This window comes from Peromyscus californicus, unplaced genomic scaffold (genome assembly GCF_007827085.1).
Source record: "Peromyscus californicus insignis strain IS unplaced genomic scaffold, ASM782708v3 Scaffold_1__1_contigs__length_55948999, whole genome shotgun sequence".
In the NCBI taxonomy this organism is placed as follows: domain Eukaryota; kingdom Metazoa; phylum Chordata; class Mammalia; order Rodentia; family Cricetidae; genus Peromyscus; species Peromyscus californicus.
The window spans coordinates 44,541,144-44,559,944 of record NW_026294492.1 but is presented as its reverse complement, the minus strand read 5'-3'; the positions used below and the strand labels follow the sequence as shown (position 1 = coordinate 44,559,944).

Below are 18,801 nucleotides of genomic sequence, written 5' to 3'. Positions count from 1 at the left end.
TGCAGGTACTCCTTGCTACTCTGTTAGGGAAGGGACTACAGAAGTTCCCAACACCGAAGACCTACTGCCACTATTTTGCAGGAGTACAGTAGAAATCATTCATATGTCTTTGTTGTTGGGTTTTTGTTTGTTTGTTTGTTTGTTTTCTGGTACTGCAAACTTAGGCAAAACCTATGGGCAGGAGTCCATTTTTATTTTTATTTTATTTATTTTTTTTTTTTTTTGGTTTTTCAAGACAGGGTTTCTCTGTGTAGCTTTGCGCCTTTTCCTGGAACTCACTTGGTAGCCCAGGCTGGCCTCGAACTCACAGAGATCCGCCTGGCTCTGCCTCCCGAGTGCTGGGATTAAAGGCGTGCGCCACCACCGCCCGGCTAGGAGTCCATTTTTAAAAACAGCACACAACTGTGATTTATACAATATACTGACTAAGCTGCTTCCTAATATTATATTTGTAACAACAGGTCGTTATAGCTGTTAGAGTTCTTTTGGATATCATTCTGTTTCTCCTTTCTATTTCTCACTTGACTTGAAAGAACTACTTCTATTGATCATCAACCATACTATAGAAACAGAAGGGTAAATAAAAGGAACACGAGTTAGAAGATCATAGCCAGACTTCTGGGTCACCACTTCTGTGATGGCTAATCAACTGACTATATCTGAGGTCTATCAAAACCCAAACAGCTGAACATACCTTTGAGGGACTTTTCTTGAAGGATCATTTGAGGTGGAAAGACCCACCCTAAATCTGGGCCACAACTTCTAGTGGCAGACTATATAAATGGACACGGGATAAGGAAGTTTTTTCTTTTTTCTACTTGCCCCCACTCGCACACACTGGTTCATCTATGCAGCTGCTGAGGCACTCCTACCCTGGTATTAGAACGTACTACTTGTTCTAGTCTGGTTTATTATCATCATCATCATCATCATCATCATCATCATTTTAGATGCCTAATGAGAGAGGAAAAGAAACGGTGATAATTTTGGTGGGTGAAAAGTGGATCTTGGAGGGGCTAGGAGTGGAAAAACTGTGGTTAGAACATACTGTATGAAAAAAATCCATTATCAATTAAAAAGACTCAAAAAAAAAAAAGAAAACCCTACTTCTTTAAGATTCCAATGTATACTATAGAACAACTGAGACATCCAGCCTCATGAACTGAACAACTACTGGATGTTGGATTTTCCATAAGGAGACAGCTATTTTGGAACTAGCTACACAGTCTGTAAACCACTCTAATAAAATCCCTTTTTAATGCATATAGATTCATCCTATCAGTTCTGTTCCTCTAGAGCAGTGGTTCTCAACCTGTGGGTCAAAACTCCTTTGAGACCATTGGAAAACAGATATTTACATTATTGATAACAGTAGGAAAATTGCAATTATGAAGTAGCACTTAAAATAATTTTATGGTTGGAGATCACCACAACATGAGGAACTATATTAAAGGGTAATACTTAGGAAGGCTGAGAACCACTGCTCTAAAAAATCCTGGGTAATTCATCCTCCAAGGCTCAGAGACCTTTACAGGGGGGCAGACAGCAAGAATATAGGAACTGGAAGATGGCATGGTGGGTTGTACAGTTATTTACAAATCTGATATTGGCATCAAAGAATTCTCTCCAGCTGATTAGTATCTCAGAGTAGTCAGGGGCCAGGCACTAACTACTTAATTTCCCTCTGTCTCTGTCTTAGGGTCTGGCTTGATGCAGCAGCAGTTGATAAAAACTATCACACAATCATTTTCAAAGAAGATGGCATGTGTTCACATTGAAACAAACTCTAATATTGGAAATACAAAAAAAAATGTTTCCAAACACCATTTTATTTGCTCAAATATAAGAATTCACTTCCACTCAAACACATGACAAATTCATGTATTCATTTGGTTTTGTTCTTTACAACACACTGGCTTTTATAGTGTCTACAAGTCTTTATGCCTTAGTCTTTCTAATATCACTCTTCTATTATTGCACTTTGAAGCAGGACTAAATACCTCTCCATGTTGAGTATTTAAAAATGATTTTCCTGCACATTCTTGAGGACTTCAGAGCTATTATCCACAAGCATGCATGTGCTGTTACACTCACATGTCTCTGTCAAGGTTTCTTACATTCTTGGTATTTGTAGAGTTTTACTCCAGAATGAATATTTTGAAGGTGGAATAAAAGACAAATTTTTATTAAGGCATTTTCTTGGGTTTCTTTCAGGATGAGTTTTCCAATGTATCTACAATGTTAGCATTAGAAGAAAGATTTGACAAACTGAATGCATTTTGAGGGTTCTGTGGTGTGTGGAATTTCCAATGAAGAGCAGGACATGAGGATAGCACATGGGTATATATTTTATATGGTTTCTCTTCAGTATAGGTTTTCTGATATACAACAAAACTGGTACAAAATCTAAGAGCTTGGCCACATTCTTCAGGTTCCTACATTTTGTCCTCATTATATCTATTTTTGATATTGTACTACAAAAATGTTTTTGTTGAAGATTTCCCCACATTGTTACACTTGCAAGTATTTTCTTCAGTATAAATTTTTGTGATATTTTCTAAGATTCCAACCTTCATTAAAGAGTTTCAAAAATTTCTTTTGTCCTTGTTTCTCTCTATTATAGATCCTGTTGTGACTCAAAAAGATAAAGATCTTTTTTTTTTGATTTTTCGAGACAGGGTTTCTCTGTGTGGCTTTGTACCTTTCCTGGAACTCACTCCATAGCCCAGGATGGCCTCAAACTCACAGAGATCCGCCTGGCTCTGCCTCCTGAGTGCTGGGATTAAAGGTGTGTGCTACCACTGCCTGGCTAAGATAAAGATCTTGATAAAGAATATGCCAACTTACTTACAATGGTATTTTTATCTCCAGTGTGTGAATTTTCTGATGTCTTCTAAGAGTTGAGAATCGGGTAAAATATTTGTCACATTCATGACATTTGTAAGGCTTCTCTCCAGTATGAATTCTCTGATGCCTTCTAAGATTTGAATGCTGGGTAAAGGATTTGTCACAGTCTTTGCATTTGTAAGGTTTCTCTCCAGAATGAATTTTGTGATGTGTTTTCAGAATTGAGTTCGTGGTAAAGGATTTGTCACATACTTCACAGTGGTAAGGCTTCTCTCCAGTATGGGTTCTATAATGCCTTTTAAGATGTGACAACTCAAGGAAAGTCTTACCACATTCTTTGCACATGTATAGTTTTTCTATAGAATGTATTTTCTGATGTTTTCTAAAAGATGAACAGTGAATAAATGATCTGTCACACTCACTGCATTTGTAAGGCTTCTCACCAATATGGGTTCTGTAATGGCTTTTAAGGTATAGCAACTGATAAAACACTTTGCCACATTCTTGACAAGTATAAAGTTCCTCAGCAGTATGGATTTTCTTATGTCTCCTGAAAGTGGAACCATGGGCAAAGGATTTGTCACATTCCTGACATTTGTAAGGCTTCTCTCCAGTATGGACAATGAAATGGCTTTTAAGTGCTGACAACTGAAGAAAAGACTTACCACAGTCATTGCATCTATAAGGTTTCTCTCCAGTATGAATTTTTTTATGTGTTCTAAGATTTGAGCAATGGGTAAAGGATTTGTCACAAGCATCACATTTATATAGCTTCTTTCCAGTATGAATTCTTGGATGTCCAGTGAGGCTTGAGCAGGAACCAAAGCATTTCCCACACTTCCTAAATTTGTGTGGTTTCTCTCCAATACAGACTGCATGTTGTGTAAGTTTGTAGGTAGTGGCAAATAATGAATTTTTACATTTGCAAGTTTCTTCTCCAGTGTGCATGCTTTTATCTCTATTTAGATTTGATGATTCAATCGAGGTATTCCTGTGACTACAATCACAGCTAAAGTTATCAAAATATTCTGTAGTATTACTTGTTTTATAAACTGTATATCTGTTGGATTCATGAAGGATTTTGTCAAGATCATTACATTTAGAATATATCTCTTCACTATCCATATGTTGATGGACAATCGCACACATGCAATAGTTCTCTGAAAAATGAGTACATTAATAGGGTTTGATATAAGATTAAACAGATTCAATGTATAATTGTTTCCCTAAGTTCTCTCTTTTAAGTAAACTAGTAATTTAAAATAGAGCTCTCAGTAGTGGAGATTTTTTTGCCCATTATGATTGTTATGGATTCCCACAAAAATGTACACAGTAATAATCTTCAAGGATCAATGATTTATAGTAGCCCCTTCATTCTCATCTAAAAATGTATAACTTGGCACAAGTAACTGAGGAATCAGTAATTAAATTTGGGATGGAGCTTTCTGACTATATTTAGAATACATTACTTATTTAAATTTTTTCAGAAATTAATAAAGAAATAGTTTAATTCAATACTGCATTTATAATATTTACTTAAGTATATGCAGCAAAGATTAATCTTTAGAATACTTAAGTTCTTTTAAAATTAAATGCTTCCTTAAAACTTTCATAGGGCATTTTTCTCAAAGATATGTTGAGTATTCAAAAGTGAGGGCAAAATAAATATTTCTGCTAGGTATCATATGCTGTAGATCATTAGAGGAAGAGACATCATTGTCAGTAATTGCTTATTTCTAACCCTATGTTGACTTAGATCCACATACTACTGTGTTTTCCCTATTTCCTTAAATGGAAATTCCCCAGACCACTGCTTTCACTGGTTCCTGAGATAACTTTCTGGAAGGGCAATTCCACTAAGAAAACAAATGAAGGATTCAACATGATGAATTCAACATGATGAATTCAACTTACAAGGAAGGCAATTACATGGAGTCATGATAGATTATACTATTTTTAAAAATAAAGGATGTAATATATTTACAAGGAAGGTAATTAAAGAATAATCCTACTTCATGGACTTATGACAGATTATAAAACATACAATCATTTCAAGATGACAGCATTTGCATACTAGTATTAAGTCAATATAACTCAGATATAATAAGACATAGAGTCTTCTGATGCATCTTGAGGACACCATTTTGCAACTTCAAGAATTACTGTGAGTGGAACTGAATGTGGTAAAGCCTTTTTCAGACAGTACTTCCTGTTTTACTTAAACCCCTTATTTTGGACCTGTTCATTCATTCACAACACCACCTGGTTCTCTGTCTATCTGGTTATTGTCTCCTCTCTCCTCACATTTAAGGATACTTTGTCTGGCTTCCAAGAGGTGACCAAGTCTACCCTGCAGACAATTCCTGTGCTTTGTAAAGTGGAACATAACCCTTGCTAGATTCTTTAAAAAATTACCTGGACATCTAAGCTAACACAATATTCTGCTCAGCAGATGACCAGAGCACAAAATAAAGAATTCTAGAAACAAATTGCCAATTGTTATTTCCTGTCAGTATCTTGAAGATATTTAGGAAATATTTTCAGCCTTTGGATTTTAAAACTGTATCAGATGAATGATAAAAATGGAACTTTAAGATATGGGTGGGCACACTATATGTTTTTGAGTTTCTGAATGTATCATAGAACAAAAATGAAGGATGCATAATACCTCCAAAAGGGAGGACAAAACAAACACATAATGCAAAGAAAAACTTCATTTCTACTACCAAAATTTTGATAATTTCCTTTAGTTTGTGAGACAGCTTCACAGAGTCTACACACTAAAAAGCTGATGCATACAAAGGATGAATGTCAGGAGCTGAGGAAGCCCTGAGTCTGTGAAGTCCTGAGTGAGAGTCCATTGTTACAGAACTGGCCATGTCAAGGACCACAGTCTCAGACCTATGGGAAAATGATGAAGTCTTCCTCTTCAGGGTGAGGCTTAGAAAGATAGTAAAGTCTTCCTCTGGGGTCTATATGGAAACAATGACCGTGTGTGCAGAAAATGTCCATTTTAGCTTTCTTCTCCTAAATGTTTATGGCCTTAAGACTGCTCCCCTACTACAGTGACTGCTCCTAATAAATTTAACTAAATCTGTCCCTTTGATTCAACTGTATACCATAAACCTGCCTCCTTGTATACCATAATCCTGCTTGTTTATTCATATAAAATCACACTTCGTTGTTCAGCTCTATGCAGTAGCCCCACCTCCTTCTTCAACTCTATGTAATAAACATACTGAGTTTCCAGGGTGCTGTGGTTTCTCCATCTAAGAACTAAGCCCACCTGACCTCAGCTTTTCTGGGTGTTCATGTGTTTTTTTTCTTCATTCTTTCACTGCCACTACTCAGGTCAAGTACCTAGAGCCATGCAAAGACTGACAGATTGACCTAGGAATTCTGCAATAAAAATATTCTCACCCACAGAGACCAGATTGCTGTAATTCTCCATCATCACATCAATGTACAAAGCCCTCTGAATAGAGTCCAGGTATTCCCACTCCTCCTGGGAGAAGTCCACAGCCACATCCCTGAATGTCAACAGACCCTGAAATAACAAACCATAGTTTTATCATGAACTACTATACTAAATAGAGTGCTTTTCTATATATAAGGAGACAAAAAATTATGGAAATTAAACACTTTAGATAACATTGTCAGAAGCAGATAATTAAAGGCTCTCAAGGTTTCAATATATAACATTTCTAACAGAAAAGTAGACATTACTACCCACCTGAGATGTGTTTACCAGAGAACCAGCCATTTCTCCCTGTTGCTCTCTTCTCTCAGCCTTTTGTATTAAGAACAATGATAGAAATTCTTCTGGTCCTTCCATATCAAAATGTCAAACATAAAATGCTAAAATTAATACTAAAATTTTTTAAGAAACAATGACAACGTAAGAGGAACAAACCCCCGGAATAATGCCAGATGCTGTGTCAACAATCCTAAAGCCAGGTGAGCATGGGATATATATTTAAAGGCCTGAAAGCAAAGAAGTGTCAACCATATTGTTGCACCCAGAAAAACTGCCTTGTAAAATTGCTGGAGAAGAACATTTCAAGATGAACACAAATTAACACAATTCATTTCAGCCAAAAGTAGCACTACAGATAACAAATAGGGACAAACCATAAACAGACTCATTAGAAAATATCCATGATACATTTCATTTGCGTAATACAACCAAATGTGTCCAAACACAGCAAAGGATTAATTTCAAGAAGGAAGACAGAAATGTACTACCAATAATCCAACCACCAAGAATATCAATGAAATCAGAGGGAAGAAATCCTATGGAATAAAATTCTCAATAGAAACAGAAATGTCATCTCACAAAGCTTAGCAAGTATTTATGATAAAACTTCTAAAGGAACTAGGAATACATGGAACAGAGCTCACACAATAAAGGATGTGTATGCCAAAATTAAGACAACAGTGCAGGGCAAAGAAAAATATGTATATAATTATTTCTAACACGGCAATTTTTAAGATTTATTTATTTTATGAGTGTTTTGCCAGCAAGTATGTATGTGCACCATGTGTGTATCTGGTGCCTCTGGAGTTCAGAAGAGAGTGCTGGATCCCCTGCTTGTGGGGGGTCATGTGGGTACTGGAACTGAACCCCGGTTCTCTGAAAGCAACAAGTGCTAACTGCTGAGCCATCTCTTCAGCCTTTACCTATAAAATTTTAACAAGAAAAAATACACAAACTCTCTTCAGTTTCATTTAATAAAGAGTATTAAGAGTTAGCTTGAAGCTGGGCGGTGGTGGTGCACGCCTTTAATCCCAGCACTTGGGAGGCAGAACCAGGCGTATCTCTGTGAGTTCGAGGCCAGCCTGGTTCACAGAGCAAGACCCAGGACAGACATCAAAACTACACAGAGAAACCCTGTCTCGAAAAACAAAAAAACAAAAAAAATAATAATAATAAGTTAGCATGAGAAAACTGAAAAAGAAAAAAAAAGCAATGAAAGTAGGAACGGAATACATCAAACTACTTTTCAGTGATGACATGATCATATAAATACAAGTCCCACAGACACCATGAGAAACTGTTAGATGTGATAAGTGCTTTAAGTAATACTGAACAGAAAATTAACATAAAATTACTAATTTTCCCATGTGCCTAAAATGAGCACATGCAGAAATAAATTAGGAAATTAATCCACTAACAGCACTTTTCAAAAGGCACAGGAATAAGCTTAACTATGGAGCTAAATAACTTCTAAGATGAATTGTAAAATTTTTATTTAAAATTGTTTTACATATATTTCATATATTCATCCCTCCCTCAACTCCTCTCAGATCCTCCTTCCCTCCCTCCCCACCTAACTTTATGTTTCTCTCTTTCTCTCTCTCATGCAAAAACAAAAACCAGGAAAAACAACAAAAAAATTAAAAATGAAAATCCACAAACACAAAGGGACAAGACAAAAAAAATCTAAAACAAAAGGTACATACATGCACATGTGTGCATGGTCTGGTTTGAACTCTTGTGCCAATCCATTACACATTGTCACTTGTGATAAAATTTTTAAGGCACTAAATTTAAAAAAAAGGGGGGGAGGGAAAGATAGTAAATAAGAAAATGGGTTTCCATGCACATTGACTAAGATAAATGACAATGTGCAAGTGGCCATATTCCCAATAATAGTCTAAGTAATCAGTGCAATCCTTGTCAGCAAATAATGGCTTAAAATTTATTTTATTATTTTTTACATATATAAGTGCTTGGGCTGCATGTATGTCTGTGCACCATGGATGCCTGGTGTCTGCAGAAGCCAGAGGTGGATGTCAGATCATCTGGAACTATTGTTATATATGATTTTGAGCAACATGTGGATGCTGGGAAATAGATTCAGGTACTCTGCAAGAATAGCCAATACTTCTAACTGCTGAGCCATCTCTCCAGTCCCTTCCCATTTCCTCTTTGCTTTAGAGTCAAATTATCACTAAGTAGTGCTGGCTGGCCTCGGTCCTATAGAGAGACTGCCTGCTTCTTTCTCCTGAGTACTGGGATTTAAGGTCAACTTTGTACTTCCACATAACAAATGTATGACATTTTCCTAATCTCATACAGCTTATTTAACAATATATTCCATTTTATGTTTATTATGTATCACAAAATAAAGATATATTCAGAATGTCTGAAAATTATTGCTAATCTCGTGTTTACATAAATATGGAGCCATTATGATGTATGTGTATACATTACATATATATCATACTTTTTGTCTTTTGATTATTAATGGATATTTTAATAATTTCTTTTTTAATTATTTCTATTTATTTACTTACTAATTCCATGTGTATGTTTGTATGCATGTGCACAAATTTTGCACCTGCTGCATGCAGAGGTCAGAAGAGGGCACCACAGATTCCCCGGAACTGGAGTTACAGATGATGTGAGCTGCCATGTGGGTGCTAGGAATCAAATATGGGCCCTCTGGAAAAGCAGCTAGTGCTCCTAATCTCTGAGTCATCTCTCCAATCCCTCTTTATACATTTAAATGCACTGAGAAACCAATTGTACCCAGTTATATTCTAGTTCCAAGGGATATAATGCCCTCTTCTGGCCTCTAGGGGCATCAGGCTTGCATACAGTACACAGATATACATGCAACCCAATCACCTATACACATAAAATATTTTTAGATTTAAAAATAAATATATATGAAGAATATGGAACAGTTTGTTGAAGGAGACTTAGGTCAAAATGAATACACAGACCTTAATTCAACTTATTTTCTGATGCAGATGATGAGTTCGGTTTTGCAATCATAAGCTATGGACAGTGGAAACATGTCCTTTCCAGATCATAACTGACTGATCACTGTGGAGATTTTGAAGATCTGGGTGCTGTGGCTACATAGTAGAATAAGAAAACTGTGAATATCAAATACAATTCACCTTTTCTTCTGTAAGACTTCTCTGTCATAGAAGATGCTAGGTGACAGCACTTCTCTGTGCTAGAAATTCCTTCATAATTAGGGTAGATCCTCTCAGAACTTATTCCTGCATTCCTAACTACATCATCCATATGATAAACCCTATATTCTCACATGACAATGGGTATTTACTAGCTCTGAACTCCATGAACAAAAGAAGTTCATTCCTTATCTGTGAAGAACCTTCTTTCTGATGCTGTCAGGAGGTATCAGCAATCTCATCACATATGCAGTGCTATGGATATCGCTCTATATAAATAAACACTGATTGGCCAATAGCCAGACAGGAAGTATAGGCAGGACTAACAGAGAGGAGAATTGAGGAAGGAGGAAGGAAAGGAAAGACTGCCTGGAACCCCCACCAGGACAAGGAAGATGTAAAGTCCTGGTAAGCCATAAGCCACGTGGCAAAGTAAAGATTAACAGAAATGGGCTAAATATAAGAGTAAGAGCTAGACAATGATAGGCCTGAGCTAATGGTCAAGCAGTTTAAATAATGTAAGAGTCTGTGTGTTTATTTTATAAGTGGGTTCCGGGACTGGCAGAACTTGGACGGAGCTGGAAATTCTCCAGCTACAATGCAGGCTCCACATTTATTTCTAATTGTCACACCAACAAAGATACTCTCAAGATTGTTCCTTAGCTTGTATCGTAAATCCTCAAACTAGATTTTTATAGGAATATGTTTTAATTACTTTTCTGTTGCTGTGATAAGGTAACCATACCGAGGCAACTTAACAGGAGGTGGGGTTTATTTGGGTTTATAGTGACAGGATAAGAGTCTGTTGTGTTAGGCAGGAATGGAAGCAAATAGGAGTCATGATGCATGGAGCAAGATGCTGAGAACTCACGTCTTCAAATGCAAGCAAACTGGGAAAAGGTTTTAAACTCTCCAAGCCCTCCTCCAGTGACATGTTTCCTACAAAAGACCACACACAAACATCCTCAAACCATACTAGCAACTAGAGACCATGTATTCATATGACTATGGGAGACATTTATCATGAAAACCACAAAAAATCCTCTATTCTCAAGTGGTACTTAATTCTGCCATTTCTGGTGTCTCAGAGTTTCTTGTTGCCATCTACAATGCTGAATCATTGCAGATGTTTGTGTTCCTTGTCCAGGTCAGTTGAAGAGTTACTGTCTGTGTCATATAAGAAACAATGAACAGTAATTCTTCAACACACAGCTTTAACACCACAATGAGTCCTTGATCAACAGGCTGGAGAAAAGATGTTTTATAAGCAGGCATGAAAATAACATCACTATCATTGTACATTCCCTCACAATCCCTGGGAGACCAGAGTGTTATAAATGGGCAGCAAGCAATACTACAACAAGAAACTTCTTTTTTAGCTCAGTAAATGAATGCATCTGTTTGCTAAAATAATCCCTAATGGGGACTTTATAAACATGCAGAACCCACTGATGTAGCTCTTAATGAACCAAGAAAAAGTAAGATGGTAAATACTGGTTAGGCTCAGTTTTTCATGACTGACTGCTTCAGTTGGTAAGGAGTGAGCCAATCTCTGTTGATTCTGTGAAGCTAGACATTAGTTTCTCATTTCTTGTTCTGATTGCTCTGACTATTACAAATAATAATGGAGTGACAGACTGGAAGGGAAGAGAGCACATAATTACCCTTCAGGAATGAGGTTTGTTAGAAAAAGGGCCTTAACACCATGACCCAGCTTTAAGATGGAAGAGCATTTGTGAGAAACAATAATATACTATCAAGAGGCTAACAGAACAAGGCCTTGAAGGGGAAGAGAGGTTTTCCTTTAAGTCCTGCCAAGGAGTTTCAATATGAGTGAAAATAAGGCAAGTATTGAGAATAGTAATTGTCATAAGTGAGAAAGTAGAGGAGGAGATGCCAGAGCAGAACCTTGAGAGAAATCTTATAAGGAGTCTTCAGAGAAATCCCATAGCAAAAAAAGTATCAAACTTTCATGACTTTTAACAGGGTGTTGGAAAATTTACACCTGGATTTAGTTCAACATGGCATACATGACATATAACATGAGAGAGCCACATACTGGTGAGGACCATAAATTAGAAGCTAAAACCACGCAACAGATATCAATGACGTGTTTTACTGTAGGAGTAACTTGAAAAGTAAAGGCAAATTAATTGGAAATATATGGAAGAAAAGAATGAGTTCTTAGTAGCACATGGGGAAATAAAGTTTCAGTGTTACAAAAGTAGAATTGATGTTAAGCAAGTTCTGAGATTGAGGCAGGAACAGCTTTCCTCTAAAAATATTCTAGGACTGGACAGATTCAGTGCTGAATTCCCCAGGTCCTTTATAAAATTGTTACACTGATGCTTCTCTGAGAGACTGCTTAAAACATGAAGGGAAAAAAATGGCAGAAAACTCGGTGTACAAAGCCAGATTTACTGTGATATCAAAAGTAGAAAGGACAAGCACGTGGAAAGGAACTTGCTTAAGATCAATTCTACATTTGTAACACTGAAAATTTATTTCCCCATGTGCTACTAAGAACTCATTCTTTTCTTCCATACATTTCCAATTAATTTGCCTTTACTTTTCAAGTTACTCCTACAGTAAAACATGTCATTGATATGTTGCCTGGATGGATACTGACACAAAGGTTCTCCCTAAATTACACAAAAACTGAATTAAAGTTGATTTCATTCTCCTAATGTAAGAGTGATTTGTTCAACATAAACAAATCAATCAAAAAACAAAGCAAATGCATAGACTCAGTGAGAGAAGAAACATGATCATGTGCAGAGATTCCTAAGAAGCCTCGGAAAACACTTCACATTTGCTTAATAGCTTTGAACATTCTGAAAACAGAAGGAAGAAACCTCAATACAACAAAGACTATAAACCACAAACCTAAATCCAAATACTAAATGACAAAACTGGACTTATCCCATGCTAATCAGGATAGAGACAAAGGCATCCACACCAATTCAACATAGTGCATCAATTATTACCCAGAGTAAGCTGGAATAAAAAAGTTTTAAAGGGTCAACGTAGGAAAGCCAGAATGCAAGTTACCCCAATTAGCAAGAAATATAATTTTGCAGTTCAGAGACTATAAATATTCCATCAGAACATTACATCTGATTACGGCTACATCTCATAACTTTAATAAGCTATTCATAAGCTTAAAAATCCACATAAAAAAGTCAGTTTGTGTTGTACATACTAATAAAATGTGCTAACAAGTCAGCTGAACACTCACAGTGTCCTAAAAAATATCTTAGACTCCCTGATGACTAGCAATCATAGCACCAAAAGGTGGTATGCAGGCTGCTGGAGAGAAGAGTGACCAGGGCAATACCCAGATGTGGATCCTGTGTGCTATAATTCCACCCTACCTGGCAAGGTATGTCCACTGTTGCAATGATCCCAAGACTGTTTCCTGGTAACCACGTGCTTTCTGATTCAATTTGAGGCCCTCTCTACAGAAGGAAAAACACACAAGGCACAATAAACCTAGCAAAAGCCCATGGAAAGGGAAGGTGGTAGGCACAATGAGAGGATATATATATATATATATATCTCCTTCAAGTGATTCTGCTTAAACCCATATCCTATGCTGTTTTCAGCAACAGGCACCAGATATTTCAGAGACTCATAACTTATCAAATACTGAGAACAAGTGACTGCTGAGTACACAGACATAAATGGGAAAGCTACATTATTCTGTCCAAATCGCAAAGAATTTTACAGAAGAGGGGGGCAATAAGAATACAAGACCTAGCCAGGCAATGGTGGCACATGCCTTTAATCCCAGCACTCAGGAGGCAGAGGTAAGCAGATCTCTGTGAGTTCGAGACCAGCCTGGTCTACAGAGTGAGATCCAGGACAGGCACCAAAACTACACAGAGAAACCCTGTCTCCAAAAACAAACAAACAAAAAACAAACAAAAAGAAAAGAAAGAGTATTAAGAGCTGCAATGAACATAGTTGAGCACATGTCCTTGTGGTATGATTGAGCATTCCTTGGGTATATGCCCAAGAGTGGTATAGCTGGGTCTTTAGGGAGATTGATTCCCAATTTTCTGAGAAACTGCCATATTGATTTCCAAAGTGGCTGTACCAGTTTGCATTCCCACCAACAGTGGAGGAGTGTTCCCCTTGCTCTACATCCTCTCCAACACATAAGCTGTCTTCAGTGTTTTTGATCTTAGCCATTCTGATAGGTGTAAGATGGTATTTCAGAGTCTTTTTGATTTGCATTTCCCTGATGACTAAGGATGTTGAGCAATTCCTTAAATGTCTTTCAGCCATTTGAGCTTCCTCTGTTGAGAATTCTCTGTTTAGCTCTAGAGCCCATTTTTTAATTGGACTGTTAGGTATTTTGATGTCTAGTTTCTTGAATTCTTTATATATTCTGGACATCAGCCCTCTGTCAGATGTGGGGATGGTGAAGATCTTTTCCCATTTGGTAGGCTGTTGTTTTGTCTAACTGACCATGAGAAAAACAATGACATCATGAGGTTTGCAGGCAAATGGATGGAACTAGAAAATATCATCCTGCGTGAGGTAAGCAAGACTCAGAAAGACAAACATAGTATGGACTCACTCATAAGTCGATGCTAGATGTAAAGCAAAGGATAACCAGACTGCAACTCACAGCTCCAAGGAGGCTATCTAGTAAAGAAGACCCTAAGAAAGACACAGCGATCCCCCAGTGACAGAGAAATGGATGAGATTTACATGAGCAAACTGGGGGTAAGGAAGGGTAATGGAGGGCAAGGGTTGGGGGAAAGAGTGCTTAGGGGAGTGGGAGGTCCCAGCTGGATCAGGAACAGAGTGGGAGAACAAGGAAAGAGATACCATGATGAAGACACTGTGGGAATAGGAAAAAGCAGAGTACTAGAGAGGTTCACAGGAATCTACAAAGATGATTTCACTATAGACTACTGGCAATGGTCGAGAGAAAGCCTGAGCTGACCTACTCTGGTGATCGGATGGCCGAACACCCTAACTGTCATGATAGAACCCTCATGCAGTGACTGATGGAAGCAGATGCGGAGATCCACAGCCAAGCCCTAGGTGGAGCTCCAGGAGTCCAATCGACAAGAGAGAGGAGGGATTCTATGAGCAAGAGATATTGAGACCATGATTGGAAAAAGTACAGAGACAACTAGCCAAACTAGTGGAAACACATGAACTGTGAACCAATAGCTCAGGGGCCCCCATGGTATTGGAATAGGCCCTCAGGATAAGTGAGACAGTTGTTTAGCTTGAATTGTTTAGGGGGCCCCCAGGCAGTAAGACCAGGATCTGTCCTTAGTGCATGAGCTGGCTTTTTGGAGCCTAGTGCCTCTGCTGAGCCACTTTGCTCAGGCTTGGTGCAGGGAGGAGGTGCTTGGACCTGCCTCAGCTGAATGTACCAGGCTCTGCTGACTCCCCACGGGAGATCTTGCCTTGGAGGAGATGGGAATGGGGGGTGGGTTGGTGAGGGAAGGCTGGGGGGTGGGAGAAGGGAGGACAGGGGAATCCGTGGTTGATATGTAAAACAAATAGAAAATTTCTTAATAAAAACAAAGATAAAAAATAAATAGATAAATTTAAAAAAAAAAGAAAATATGAAAAACATAAAAAATAAATAAATCTTTATCACACGCTTTAAAAAAAAAGCTGCAAGAGAAAAATACCAAGATATAAATGTAGGCTTATCAGAATTACACCTAATTTCTCAACAGAGACTTTAAAAGCTAGAAGGGACTACAGACTCTAAAAGACCACAGAAGCCAGTCCAGGCTAGAATCACCAAAATTTTAATCACAATAGATAAAGGAAGAAATTCCACAATAGAACCATATTTAAGCAATATCTATGTACAAATTCACCCCTACAGAATCCACCAAAAGAAAAAATACCAATCTAAAGAGATTAACTACACCCAAGAAAACACAGGGATAAATATTCTCAGACAAGCAAACTGAAAGAGGTGAAGCACACACATGCACACACACCTTCACCACTACCACCACCGACAACAAAATAACAGGAATCATCAAATATTTCTCATTGATAACTCCTCTGACATCAATGGTCTCAATTATACAGGAAAAAGACACAGACTAACAAGATGTATGCAAAACAGGATCTATCCTTCTGGTGCATTCAAGAAACACACCTTAACATCAAGGATAGACATCGCCCCTGATTAAGAATAAAGGGAAAAATATTAGAGACAAATGGATCCAGGAAGCAAGTCAGTCAAGCCATTTTAAATTATTATTATTATTTTTTTTTTGGTTTTTCGAGACAGGATTTCTCTGTGTAGTTTTGGTTTCTGTACTGGATCTTGCTCTGTAGACCAGGCTGACCTCAAACTCATAGAGATCTGCCTGGCTCTGTCTCCCAAGTGCTGGGATTAAAGGCATGTGCTGACATTGCAATTCTTAACATCTATACACCAAACACAAGGGCACGTAAGTTCATAAAAGAAACAACACTACAGCTTAAATCACATATTGACTCTTACACACTAATAGTGAAAGACTTCAATGCTCCACTCTTGCCAATAGACAGGTCATCCAGATAAAAACTAAAGCGAGAAATGCTGAAGCTAATCAACATTATAAACCAAATGGACCTAACAGATATTTACAGTACATTTCAACCAAACATAAAAGACTATATCTTTTTCTCTGCACCTCATGGAAATTTCTCCAAAACTTACAACATACTCATAAACAAAGTAAGTGTCAACAGATACAAGAAAATTAAAATACCCTGCATCCAATCTGAACACCATGGATTAAAGTTGGAAACCAATAACAATAGAAACAACAGAAAGCCTACAAACTCATAAAAACTGAACAATTCTCTATTGAATGAAAAATGAGTCAGGACAGAAATAAAAAAAAATTTAAAACTTTCTAGAACTGAATGAAAATGAATACACAACATATCTAAACTTATAGGACACAATAAAGGCAATTCTAAGAGGCAAGTGCATAGTACTAAGTGCCTACACAAAAAAGTTGGAAAGATTTCATACCAGTAACTTAACAACACACCTGAAAGATGTGGAACAAAGAGAAGAATTAACAACCAAAGGAGTATACTGCAAGAAATAATCAAACTCAAGCCTGAAATCAATAAAATAGAAAAAAGAAACAATACAAAGAATCAATGAAACAAAGAATTGGTTAGAGAAAAACAATAAGACTGACAAATTCTTATCCAAATTAATTAAAGGTGGAAAGAGAATATCCAAGTTGACAAAATTAGAAAGTAAAAGAGGACATAACAAGAGAAACTAAGAAAATCGAGAGAATCATTTTATATTTGTATTCCACCAAACTGGAAAATCTAAGAGAAATGGATCATTTTCTCTATTTATACCTCCTACAAAAGTTAAACCAAGACCAGGTAGGCAATTTAAACATACCTTTAACCACTAGTAAAATAGAAGCAGTCATTAACAAATCTATGAATCAAAAAAAAGCCTAGGGACTGATGATTTCAGTGAAGAATTCTACCAGACTTTCAAATAACAGTTAATGCTAATACTCCTCAAATTATTCCACAATATAAAAACAGAAGGAACATTGCAAGTTTATTTTTACGAGGCCACACTTACCCTGATAATCAAACCACATAAAGACCCAACAAAGAAAGAGAATTGTGAATCAATTTCCATAATGAACATTCTCAATAAAATACTTGCAAATCAAATCGAAGCACACATCAAAATGATCATCCACCATGATCAAGTAGACTTCATCCCAGCAGTAATTGTTCAACATATGTAAATCAATAAATGTAATCCACCATATAAACAAACTGAAAGAGAAATACCACATGATCATCTGGTTAGATACAGAAAAGGCCTTTGACAAAATACAACACCCCTTCATGATAAAAGATCTGGAGAGATTAGGGATACAAGGAACATACCTCAGCATAATAAAAGCAGTTTACAGCAAACACAAAGCAAATATCAACTTAAATGGAGAGAAACTTAAAGCAACTCCACTAAAATCAGGAACAAAACAAGGTTATCCACTCTCTCCATGTCTATTCAATACAGTACTTGAAGTCTCAGCTAGAGCAATATAACAACTGAAAGAGATCAAAGGGATATAAATCTGAAAGGAAGAAGTCAAAGTATCTTTATTTGCAAATGATAGTACATACAAGTGGCCCAAAAATTCCATCAAGAGAAACCTCCAGTTCATAAACACTTTCAGCAAAATACCTGGATAAAAAAACAACTCACAAAAATGAGTAGCCCAACTATATACAAAAGACAAAAGAAAAAGACTGGTATAATTCTACTACACTCATAGATCAGTGCCTTGTTCAGCTATCACCAGAGGCTTCCTCCTGTAGCAGATGGGAATAAACAGAGTCACAACCAAAAAATACAGAGAGTGAGAGACATTGGAACAATCAGCTTTAAATTTGATGTCTCTATCAAACACTTCTCCTCAGGGTTAAGGGAACCCTGAAGAAGAGGAGGCAGAAAGAATATAAGAGACAGAGGGGTGGAGGACCCCAAGAAAACAAACCTCTAAATCAACAGGACTGAAGCATATATGAACTCACAGAGATTGAGGCAGCATGCACTGGGATTGCAGGGGTCTGCACCGGATTGAATCCTAGAGCTGAAAGTAGACACATGTCCCCATCTCTAACTCAGAAGCAATCTCCAATTGATAATCATCTGCTAATAAAAATTTAGTTTGCTCCAAGGGAATCTCACTGGGAAACTACTCTTAAGGGTAGTCTACATTAACAGCAGTACAAAGCCAACAGAAAATGAACACAATGGCATCTTTGAATGTTCCTTGTCTCATAATGTTGTGTCAGGGCTTTCTACTTGTTTTTTGTTTATTTGTTTTCTTTTTAATTTTATCTTACTTTTAATTTTTTTAGGTTTATTTTTAATATATTCTCTCTTTTTACCCTACAGGTTCATTGGGTATATATTATGGTTTCCAGTTTAGTGTTTTTTTTATAGGATTTCTGAGACCCACCCAAACAAGTGGGACTTTGTCT

General features: G+C 37.1%; 1 protein-coding gene across 19 annotated transcripts in view; it reads right to left on the bottom strand.

Moving 5' to 3' along the window:
* The window catches only part of LOC128115658 (zinc finger protein 54-like), a 92,087-nt gene that overhangs the window by 70,086 nt on the left and 3,200 nt on the right, over positions 1-18,801 (bottom strand). For 7 of the 19 annotated variants that reach the window (XM_052746592.1, XM_052746591.1, XM_052746593.1 and 4 more), the window contains 3 exons: positions 6,581-6,675; positions 6,268-6,394; positions 1,812-4,007 (listed from right to left, as the gene is read on the bottom strand). In XM_052746592.1, the coding sequence (XP_052602552.1) occupies positions 2,848-4,007; positions 6,268-6,394; positions 6,581-6,675 (1,382 nt within the window). In that variant the 3' untranslated portion in view covers positions 1,812-2,847. Of the gene's footprint in view, positions 1-1,811; positions 4,008-6,267; positions 6,395-6,580; positions 18,796-18,801 lie in introns of those variants that run through there. The other 12 variants (XM_052746603.1, XM_052746605.1, XM_052746604.1 and 9 more) reach the window with 7 other exon arrangements.